Below are 12,226 nucleotides of genomic sequence, written 5' to 3'. Positions count from 1 at the left end.
TGCAATATTGACAAATTCTGTTTAATATTGTGTGATACTCTTCTCTTAAAATACAGTCTTTTCTGAGGTAGACCATTACAGTTCAAGAACATTATAATCATTTTTAAAACAGACATCAAAAAAGACATGAAATAAATACTTTCATGTACAATATGCCGCAAAAATGAGGTAGAAATGGTTACAGAAAATGTACAATAACCAAGAACAAAGTTACCGCAATAACAGATCAAAACATGTAAAAAATAAAAGCTTGTTTTGTTGGACAAACTTTTGGGAGCAGTGGGAAGAGCAAATCAAAATGTTGTAGCTATTTATTCATTTCTGTAATTACCTGTGAATAATCGCTAGCATTATCTGGACCGTGCCGCTCGAGGCAGCGGTTGTTCTGTAATTTATAAATGTGTTTTCAGTTTCTGAGACAGTGATCAGTATGCACAGTGGGGGTCACTCTGATTGATCTGGCTGTATGGCATGACTGAAGCCACCAGCTGGAGAGGGACGGCTGCACTGTGATATAGAGTTGCTGGACATCAATCAGACCACTTCCACTCCAGAGGAATCGGTATAAGGGAAGGGCGAGGGGGGGCTGGGGTTGGGGAGAGGATACAACGCCACATGGCCACTGGCGCTCGTGGCCAGGGGGCAAGCCAATCTAATGAGATTGCACTAGGGAGAGAGAAAAAGAGAAAAATAATGATGAGGGACGGAGGGAGGGGGAGACAGAGGGAGGAATGGGCGGTAGGAAATATTACATCATCCTGTGTGTACCTCTTCAGGACCATGGCAACAGTCTAATACGTACGACCTCTGTACCTGCGGTCCAGTGACCGGGTTTTTCCAGCTTCTTAAAACAGAACTATAGGACTGGTGGAAAAAGGAGACATTTATTTTCTGGATTGTCTACATGTTGGGTTCATCCACAATATGTACACATTAACTGCAAATTTTTAGACTTTGGGATTTGCTGAAAGCTACATATAACGACTTTAATTGGTTTTTTTTATTTGATCTGTGTTTTTGTTTGTGGTAGTTTTGGAAGGTATTTTGTGCTCTGTATGATTGTGTGCATTATATTTACATTTTTAAATGACATTTTGCAGACATGCATATACAGAATATGTAAACACTAAATAACACGGATATTTGCAAACAGTTTGTCCAACAAAAAAAGGAATATTTTCTGTATTCTACATAGCATTTCTTGAAGACAATCATCACTCCACCATAAACTACAATAAAAATAAAGGGTAAAAGAACAGAAAAGAAAACGTATTTATATATTCATATATAATAATACATGGATTTATGGCATCAAATATCCTTTGAAATACCTGAATTACATTCAATGTTACTCTTTGTAGCATATTCAAGTTTCTCTCCCGAGGTAAAAGCCCAGCTGTAGTGGGTGTTACAAGACTGTCAGGTTTCTCCTCGCTCCTTTATCACACTCCGCGCCACTCTCTACTAAGACCCTAAGATTACATACATTCTTTAATTTCATATTTCTGAGGTAAAGAAATTCTTCCTGAGCATTTCAAACAAGACTACATACTAAGAAAACAAAAGGAGTAAGTGAAATAGAAAACAGAGAAGCTGGGTGTGCAGGTGGGTACGTTTTGTTCTGTTAGGTGGGATTCTCAGGAAAACTGCAGACAATGAGGAATGTGAGGTTGAGAACAAATGTATGTGGAAGTTAAGGACAACAACCCAAAAAATAATAAAATAATAAGTTGTCCGTGAATTGTACCATTTTAAGTGTGATTATAATACTATTGGTGACTTAAATCTAAAATACATGTGAAGTATTTCTACAACCAAACATAGTGTAACTGCAACTTAACTCTTGGGAAGGACAGCTGCATGTCTGGATTTAATAAAAGATCATCTGATTTTCTTTCTTTTTGGAACAATAAGGACTGTTTTAATTTGGTGAGAAGCTTTCGAGAAGGATTCTTTAACTGTGATTTTGAGGAGCAGTCTTCTTCTAGCATTTGGTTTGACGTGTTTTTGGTCAAAAACTGTTGTTTGGTGAAATGTTGCTGATCCCAAGCCCTTCGTACTGAATAATTAGTGACAATCCAGTGACTAAATCAACATTAGGATAACATGGAAGTGGACTGGCAATAAATAGGATCCTGAGAGTAGCAGTCAAAGGGGGGATTTTCCAAACCCTGATTATCCATAATCTTGGACCACGTCACCTAGCAACAAATAATTGATTTTGTCCTGGACCAAGGCTAATCAGGATCTCTGAGAGTATCCAAATAGTATATAATCTGATTTTCCCATTGGCCAAAAGACTAATACACTACCCCACTCAACAAGGCCTATTTATCTTTCTTTTCTTTGGGAAAAATAAAATATTGCGGATATTCATACGGAAACAAAAACAGCACACCATGGCATGCTTCTGCCAGTAAAACAACTTTGTCAGCTCTCCCGTATTGTTGAGCTTCTCTGGCTCTTTTGGCTGCATAATCTGTAAATACAAAACAACAACAAAACATTCCCAAGGCTTGCCATGTCAAAGCAGAGACAGGGTCGTAATGCAGTCCGAGTACAGTGACTGGCTGCTTTCTCAGTGGTTATACATCTTGCTCCACTCTATACAAGTGTCCAGTTCTTTTGTGGTGGTGTGTGGGCGCACCTTGCAGAAGGCATTCTCAAAGTCTGTGAAGGCTGGGGGTTTGGAGGATGTGGGGTGGCCATGCATGGCCCCAGTGGGGGAGGATGCTGAGGAGAGTGCCTGCTGGCTGAGCTGAAGCAGCTCCCACACTGAAAAGCCCTCTGTGCGCTGCAGCACGGCGCTCAGCTCCCTCTCACTCAGGCTGCAGCCTTGGGGCGACAGGGTCTGCAGCAGCACCTGCCTGCGCATACCCACATCTGGCAGGCCAACGTGATACCGCTTGGCAAAGCTCCGATGAACTGCATCTTGCAGCAGATCTGGTCTGCCAGTGGCACATACAAGGATCACCAGACCTGGGGTCCCCACCTGGGCTTTCTCCAGGGTGGTCAGCAGTGTCTGCCTCAGCCCCTCCTCTTCCATGGCCTCCACCTGGCTAAGCAGCACCACGGAGGGCTGCCGTGCCCCTGCTACTTGCAAAAGACACCCCAGAATGTGCTCTGCCTCAGCCTTCCCTTTAGAGGCCAGCATGGCTCCACTCAGCCGATAGAAGGAAGCCCCAAGCTGTGAAGCCAAAGAACGAGTCAACGTCGTCTTACCCCCTCCCCGGGGTCCAAACAGCAGGACGGTTCTTGGGGGCCGCACCACTGGACTGGGCCTCAACACAGGCCACAGAAGGTCCTCTTCCAGGGCAGTCTTGACATGGGTGAGCCCAGCCAGCTCACCCCAGCCCAGCGCCGGGCTGCAGTCCAGTAACTCCCCACTGACAAGGTCCAACAGTCGGGGGTCTGGGCTCTTCATAATTTCAGTCGGGGCACACAATGGAGAGCGCTTGTGGGCCTGGGAGCGATGCTGCTGCTGTTGGATGAAGCCCTGCTCCGCCACACCATTCTCCCCTGTCATGCCTGCTGGAGGGCTGTACTCCCCTGCTGCCCCATACTGAGGAGACACCAGGGGCTGGGAGGAGGGCTTGCTGGGCTTGAAGGTTTGAGGGTCTGTGCTGCCTGAACTGCTAAAGCCATTTCCCCGGCACTCTGTTTTGTCATTCACACTGTAGGGTGAGTTTCCCCCAGCCTTTAAGGAGTCATAGCTATATTTCCTGTAACGAGACCCATCCCCGCTCTCATCCTCTTCTACACTCATTTCGAATGCTTTTCGTTTTAATGTCCCTCCAGACTCAGATGTCCCAAGGTTGGTGCTCTGGTAACTATAGCTGCCTCCTACCACTGTGGGCCTCGAGGGAACAGGAGTAGGGGCTGGTAGACCTGAGGGCAGGTAAGTTGCAGAGGGGTGGCTGTAGGTGGGGCCAAGGCTGTTCTGGGGAGGGTATGTGCTTGGGGGGTAGTTATAGACAGGTGTGGTAGGGCTATAGCTGGCCACCAGAGTGGGGGTGGATTGAAGAGTGTGGAGAGAGGCAGGGGGAAGTGCTGCACTGGTTTGGGGACAGTACCCTGAGGAAAGATAGGTGCCATTGTAGCTCGATGGGTACTCGCTGGAGCCACTGCAGGAGCTGCTGCCACTGTAACCAGAGTCTGAGAGGTTACTGTTCACCACCGACACACTACCAACCCCTGGAGGGCCTGCAGATGTGGCTACAGCCTTGGAACCTGAGAGGCTGTCATGGCCTCCAGGAGGCACCAGGGAATAGGAGGCATCAGTGCTGTGCGACATTGGCCAGGGCTCCAGCTCAGTCTTTGGGACGCTGAGGCCCCCAAACGCCCCTGGTTCTGGGTAGGAGCCCACAGTAGGTGGCCGGTCATATGGTGAGTCCAGCACACCAGCATACTTCTCAGCATAGCGCTTCAGCAGGTTGGAGGCTGTGAGAGCAGAGATGTCGTCGTTGGCCCAGGCGTAGTTGCTGGAGCTGCGGCCGCGGCCAGCGTAGAATTCTGACTTGTGGGCAGGAGAGGAGGTGGTGGAGGAGACGTCCAGGTGCTGCTCAGGCCACTGGCTGAGAGGCTGGGCATGCTCTGGGTTCCAGTGCATCTTTAACAGGCCTAAAAAATAAAAACACAGGGAAAGAAGGTCATAAGGTTACTCTACATACAATTATGTCAGAAAAAGGAGTGTAGGACTGATTATATTATTATAAGAACTGCACTGCTTTGTGGTCATGATATGAATCCATTTGGGTCCATGTAGCATCTTTATCAATTGATTCCTTTCCTGTGGCTGGAAAATAGAGAATTGTTCTTCTTCCATCTTCCATCTATCAATGCAAACCACATCTGAGGTTCCAAGATCGCCAATATATAAAAAAGTTATGTCACTTTGCTTTACACTTGTTAAAGTGAAATGGTTCTGTCACTGATACACTATTCATCTTGAGCTGAGACACTGCGGAGACTCAGTATACAAAGAAAATCTTATTAAAAAAGAATAGCAGGGCATTTTTTATATTTATTATGCAATTATACACTTGAAGTGTGTCTGTTTCCAAAAATAACAATACAATAGATTAATTTTGATGTAGATTAGCAGACTAGACAGTACAAAGTTACACAGTGAGACATGGCCCAAATCCCCCCCCCCCTCTTCTAAGCAACCTATGATTAGAAATTGCCTTTCTTCTGTTTGGAAAGGAATCTTTTTCAGTGTTACCATCAGCAGAAGGGGCTCACATTTCTCAGAGAGGGAGAGGAAGGTAAAAGGGAGGTGGTGGAAGAAAGAGAAAGCTGCAGAAAGAAAGCTAGTGAAAGCAGATCGGTAGGTTGCATGTGTTGTTTTGTAGTTTCCCAGCTTATATTGTTGCGATAAGATCCCACTCCTATTCCCTGTACTGCTAACATCTGCAGGTCTCCCAGAGGAGCTATTGTTATCTCCCTGCGCATGTTGCTCTGAATGCCTGCTCTCTCCGCCCTGCACCCCCACCTACCACCCACCAATACACCCACCCACAGTACACCAGAGCTCCAAAGGCCCAGTGGCCGGCTGGACAGAGGGAGGGAAGGGAGGGAGAGGGAAAGGAGGGTGTGTGTGTGTGTGTGTGTGTGTGTGGACAGTGGCGTGGAGAGAGTGAAAAAGAAAGAAAGAAAGAAAGAGAGAGGGGGGTTGGGTTTGGAATTGCAGCATAGTGTGCTATTCATCAGCACAGTCTCCCATGGAACATTGGGAAAGTGGAATGTCTGTTCCTCTGGCTGACTTCAGCACTGGCCGAGGTCTGATTGATCATGGCTGCTACGCACCGAGCACATCGCCGAGCTAACAGGAGAGAGGGCAGTGGAAAAAAGACATTTTGTCCCATGAATTGTTTTCCCTCCAGGTCCCCTCGTGCCTCAAGGCCTTATTTTCCAGTAAAATATTCTGCAGGCTTCGTATCGTATTTGGCAGTCTAACAACTCCTTTGCCCAAATATATAATGCATTTACTAATGTTCAGTGTTTGCATGCTATTGTTTACTCTCTCAGGGCCATTTATTTGTGTCTGTATGATCGACTGTGAATTTTCAGATTTAAGTGTATGTGTTTATGTGTGTATTAACCAAATATATCACGATACAATTGTTATAGAATCGTCTATTTCGTGAAGACTAGCGCTACCTCTTGCTGAGGCATCAGCTGACATTCCACACATAGCTTGGCATTATTGAACTGTCACGATTTACCCTGAGGTGAGGAGTACTCACCTACAGAAACAGAGAGGTGAAAAGGAATATGGCAAAAGCCATTATTACTGGCCTCTCTTCCTTTTCCTTCAGTGGACGCCTAATGATTCATTATTCATGGATGTCTGTGTGTGTGGAGCCAGGCTTCTTATTGCCATTTAAATCAAATCTCAATATCCAGAGCCTGTGATTCTGCTGCTGCACTCCCGCTCACTCCTAAACTTTGGCCTCTTTCTTTACCCGCTTTGCAAACCTCCCCATGTGTGTTTTCAGATTACGTCCGTTATTTATTCAGTCAGATGAGACCAGCAGACCAGATGGCCATTGGATTATCATGTCCTTCATATTCAAATCCACTGCCTTAAGTTTCCAATGGCCAAACCAGTTCAAGTACTTCCCTAAGCTTCAGTCAACCAACACACCCACCACAGCGGGATGTAAAAGGAACATTCTCACACTCTATTCACTTGTATTTTTTTACAAACATGCTGAAGACATTGTCTTGTCCACACCCTGATGACTACATATTTTTGTGGTCTGACTTGCAGGTCTTTGTCCAGGCTGCAGAAACCATATATGTCCTGCAGGCCCTTCCCATCTGCAGCCCAACCAGTTTGTGAGCAGCCCCAATAATGGGGCCTGTGTGTGACAGAGATGGATGAGAGCCCAGGGGAGCTCATAAAACCTGCAGTGGGGAGGGAGGGATGGAGAGGGAGGGATGGAGGGAGGGAAAAGAGTGGACAGCAGGCACTTCGTCCTCTCTAAGCGGACTGGAGCGGACATTAGAGGACTCAGTGAGGCGGGCTAACTGCTGTCCACTCCATCATTAGAGTAGCACCAATACAGAATGGACTTCTCTCACACTACCCCAATGTAATGACCAGCTGCCCATATCTAAAGAACCAATTTACTGTTAAATCTGAGAGTAATTACTTTCTATAAGTCTTTTTAAAAAAGTGTATTATACTCTACTATACTCTATATAATTTTTGCTGTATGCACATAGTGAGCTAGATGAGTGATAGGCTGCCATTCACCTCAGATAAACACAGCAGGGTTGCAGTGCAGTTTAGCCGTTTCCATGTAATTAGATCTTCTGCTGGATTGTGGTTTTTAGAGCAGTACCACTTCACAATGAGCAGAGCAAGCTCTAATCTACACTTCTGCTTAAATCAGAGCCATCGTGTAGATTAATTCACTGGAGGGGTGGAAAGAAAGCTAAGATTAGAAGTAGGGAATCAGGACAATGTGCACATAGTGCGGGTAGTACTGCAATCATTAGATAAACTTATATATGTTGTGATACAATGCTAGATTGTATTTATCCTATAAAACATACATATAAGACAACACATTGCTATAATCCAGAATCAGGAAATCATTTTTGTACTTGTATCATGATACATTTTCCAGCTCCAATGCTGTGACATTTTCCCTTCCTGCTGCATCCGCATCTACTTTCATCTTACTCACATTAGAGGATTATGGAAAAAAAAACTCTTAAAAAAAAAACATTTATTAAGACTGGACAAGGACATTAGTATGTTTGAAAATGGGAATCCTATTGTCATTCAATTATTTTGGAAGCTTTTGTTGCTGTTGTCAATATAAGTAAAGTTGCTCTGTGATCCAATCAGAAGATGGAAATTATTTAATATATTTATCAGCTGAGCTGTTGAATTTATGGTTATCAGTTGTGACCAAGTTAAGTATACACAATTATGTGATGAGACTGATTTTCTATTGACTGATGGCCTTACGTGGCTGCAAGGAGGTTGATAAGATCCGTGTGTATGCACATGAAACTTCCCACTGTGTGTGTCTGTGTGATCTTGGCCCCAGGAGAGACAGATGTTCTGCTGACCGCCTTACTGTCTGTGCGGCCATTGTGGCGGACGACCGTCCAGCAGACGTGCGCAGCTCGGACAAACCAGTTGGCCCTGAGACAAAGCCTGAAGGATCCTATTGTCAGGGGCCTGTCTAATTATGGAAATCTTATTAATCTATTCAGCAGCAGTCCACTGACAGCTTTTGTGTCAGCCTGGGATTTATTGAGGGACCTGTGTGAGCTGCATCCTATTGTAGGAGTACGTGATGAAGACAGTGGCACAGCTCTCTTCAGCAGAAACAAGCTTTACTTTGAGGAGGCCCTAATATTAAAATTAGACCACTTACAGCTCAGTGGGAGTGTGTTAGGTTCATTTGTGATTTCTGCCATCTACAAAGTCACTGACTCTCATGTTGACTAGGTGAAACCGGAGTAGCTCTTGGCCTATAAAGACTGGTAGTACTCTAGACTGTGTTGTGGTTTCCTATAAAAGAAGTATCAGTGGGTGAGATGAAACGTTATCTTGGCAAGAAGCCCGGAGGTAGAGAGCTCCAGTGCCGTTTCACAGTTCCCCTGAGGTTGCTTTCCCCTTCTCCCTTCCCGGCACTTTTGTTTTCCCTGCCCCGAGGAACAAAACGGACACGGATGCAACAACCCTTCTGGGACAGCATGCTATTAAACTGTGCCGATTGTGAAGAGGCCGCTTGTAAACAAGAGCACTGTGGATCAATCTAATCAGGGCTCTATTGAGAGCTCAGCTCTTCCCCCACCCACAAAGCAGAGAAAACTACTAACACCTCCACTCCATCATACACCTCCACACAGAGTGCAATGTGTATGTACATAGATCTATAAATGTGATCTTCCGTTCCTAATTTCTTACATAACTTTTAATAACAAGAGCTACCATGATACAGACCTGTACGTGGTTGCTTAGCTTCACAATTACAAAATATACTACACCAAGAAAGAGGAGAAATTGTGCAGCCAGATGGCTCTTTCTGCTCCAAATGAATCTGCTGGCCCAGTAAAAGAGGGATTCTGTCTGTTCAACAAGGAGGTAAAATATTTTGAAAACAACTCTGGGTTGTAAATTCACTTAATGCCAAAACTTAAAAATTATTTTAATATTTTTAAAAAATGTTACAGAGAGTGTCAAATTGTTTTGAGAATGCTGCTCCGGCTGTTGTGGCTGTACGTCAGGGATTCAATTTAGACGACATCTAAGAAACAGACACTTTAAAGAGAAAAGCCTGAAATGAATGCAGTTACAATAAAAGGCACACAGCCGAGAGGAATGACGGAGAAAGCGGAGCGTAGGGCAGAGTGTGACAGACACTATTATTTGTGCTGATAAATCACAAACTTGAAGCTCTGGTGTCTGAATCAGTTGTTATGTATTCAGCAAACACAAGCTGATCAATGAGTTACTGGATGAAACTCCTGCTTGCTGGACATAAATATGTAAAAGAAATTATGTCTTTCTTCGGGAATCTTTAAACACTTCTGTGCATTTTAGGCAAACACATTCAATAAACTGCTTTTAACCTTCAAGAACTGTGTTTAGAGTGCAAAGGGAGAAGCCTTTGCACTCAGGATCTGTTATTTATCAGAGTTTGTTATCTTGATTTGTCGTTCAGTCTTGAAGCCCTTTAAGTCCTCTGTTCTCAAGTTCACTGTGATTTATGACACTAATATCAAGCAGGACATTCTCACTAGGCTGTGGCCGTCCTGCCGCTGCATACTACCTGGTCTGTCATAAAAACACCAATCTGAGAGGCCGGCCACATTTCACAGCATGGCAGGTGGAGACAGAGGAAAATTGTCTCTGGATGTTCTCTCTCTTTGGAATAAAATACACATTTTATCAGCTCTTGTTTGTACCCACATAATGAAAAATGATGATGAATTCCTCACTTATATTGTAGATAATGGTATGTTTTACGATACTCCACTAATATACTATATTATCACAGGGGTCAGCAACCTCAGGCATGGTAGCCTAAGTAGCTTAACCAATGACACACCAGCAATGAGTGTGCAAGAGAGTTTGTTGGAAAAGTGCACTCTCACCTGCATGCCAAATCACTTCTTTCACAGACACTTGCAACTGTGCCCCCTGTCTTATTAAAGCACCCCATGCCTGTATATTTATTTTAACTCAGAAATTGGATATTTTTATAACACAGGCAGCATTCAATGTTTTAATTTTGATGTGGTTTCACAATATAACTTAAATTAAATTAAATTGTCGATATGGTAGACTGAGTAACAAGAACATTTTAAAATGGTATGTGGGGTATTGTCAAAAAACTGTTGAAGGAAGTGCAAGGTCAACCCTTAAGACCCTTTCCAAACTGTCTTAAGACAAAGAGAAGAGAAAAACGGCGCACCAAACAACAGAGATCGTAATTTATCAGACAGGCATAATTGGGCATTGCTAAGGAAAATTATTATAAATCTATGCGTTAGTCACGGGGCTGCAATCAATCAAAAGAAACACAATCCCACACTCCCACTCTGCCTCTCACTCCCTCTGGCTCATCTGCTCCCTCTTTCACGGCCCTAAAAAGATGTAATAACAGAAGAGTGCGGGAGCTCTGGTGGGGAGTTTTCACACCTGCTGCCCAGAGCACGAGCAGACGCAGCTCTTTTCAAACACGCCTCACCAGTCTAGTCCCAGGAGGAAGGAGCCCATCTCCTGCAGTGGCATTGAGGGATGTCCTCTGTGCGTGTCTCTCTCTCTGTCTTACTGTGGAAAGACCTTTCTGTGCTCCATGTATCAGAGTGACAGTTTGACTACTATTATTTGACACTATTTTTTGTTTTATCCACCTTTGGGGATGTTTTAAACCAGTTTTTGTCAGCGTGTGCAGCTAATACGGTTTTATTAAAAGAGAAGGACAACATGACAGTCTTGTACTGAGTATTTTGAAGATATGCAGAAAACAGAATAATGAAGTCATATCGCCCTTGTCTGTAATAAAATACAATAAAATGTTACAATAAATGACAATTATTGTTCAAAACCAGTTGATAAACAGAATAAAACAAGCTTCAATGTGGTAAAAACCCAATTCATTAGCACTGAACGAATATTCAGTGTCATAAAAGTTATTGTTTTGCAGAGTGGATGGAGCTGTGCAGTAGTCAAGCTACTTGATGGCATTTGTTAAAACATTGATTAATTGACAAACGAGTTTAGAATTGCTAATGATAGTGCAGCAAAAAGCAAATTCCCATCTGAGAGCATGCTCATTTTACAGCCCTTTCCTCAGCACTCTCCAAAACTAGAAAGCCTCCGGAATAATTGCTGGATGCGTCACTTCATGCTCGTAATTTTAGAAACAACTCCCCCATCCCCCGTGCCTGCTAACGCTCGTCCACAAATGGCAGAACCCCGTCCACCCACCCCTCCCCTTCAAGAAAAACAGGGTCCCTATTTTCTGTGACTGCAGGCTGGCTTTAGGTCATTGTGTCCACTAATATATCAAAGAACAGCTGTCCTAAGGCTCTGTGATGACCAATCACCCCTTCCATCTGTCTCACTCACCCAATCTCTGCTCTATCTCCCCCTCTTCAGCTCTATCTTTTTCTTGCAATCTCCTTCTTTCCCCGTTTCTCATATTCCACCCGTTCCCAGTAAGCATGTTGCATTCCCTCATTTCTTCCCAAATCCCCTGGCCCCTCTGTGCTCCCAGCTTATACTCTCAGCACATGGATAGCTCTGGGATTTGTTTTCTGTTAGTACACACACACATTAGAGAAAGCTCAGTATGTTCAACAGCCACACGTCCCTCTATGGTGGTGCATTTTGTGATCACTGCACTACAAACATCACTGCACTACAAACACCTAATGGCATAACGATTAAAGTATGTTATTTCTCAAGCGTAGTCATTTACTAATTAGCTGTGCTGGTGTGAAAGACGTTGTGTCTCATTGTCAAGCCCTGAATTCTGCTGCCTCAGGAATTCAGTGAAGTGTTGCCATCCAAATGAGCCTCACCACCTTGCTTCTTAATTGGGCCCTTAACGGGAGCGGAGGTCTCCTTAATGAGCTGATGAACCCTCAGAGAGACAGAGCACAAGGCCTGTGGACTCACAGGGCCCTGGGTCCCTAACCTTCTTTTCTTGTGGAAAGAGACGCATGCAAACATACACACACACAC

The 12,226-nt window shown here is 44.2% G+C and overlaps 1 protein-coding gene across 2 annotated transcripts in view; it reads right to left on the bottom strand.

Annotated features, from left to right (window-relative positions):
* Positions 1–12,226, bottom strand: part of si:dkey-157g16.6 (uncharacterized protein LOC561837 homolog) — a 19,993-nt gene continuing 7,767 nt past the window's right edge. For both annotated transcript variants that reach the window (XM_035656934.1, XM_035656933.1), the window contains one exon: positions 1–4,620. In XM_035656934.1, the coding sequence (XP_035512827.1) occupies positions 2,579–4,620 (2,042 nt within the window). In that variant the 3' untranslated portion in view covers positions 1–2,578. The remainder of the gene's footprint in view (positions 4,621–12,226) is intronic.

This window comes from Morone saxatilis, unplaced genomic scaffold (genome assembly GCF_004916995.1).
Source record: "Morone saxatilis isolate NCDOM2014 unplaced genomic scaffold, NCSU_SB_2.0 Contig15, whole genome shotgun sequence".
NCBI classification, from domain to species: Eukaryota; Metazoa; Chordata; class Actinopteri; family Moronidae; genus Morone; species Morone saxatilis.
This window is presented reverse-complemented; position numbering and strand designations above follow the sequence as displayed.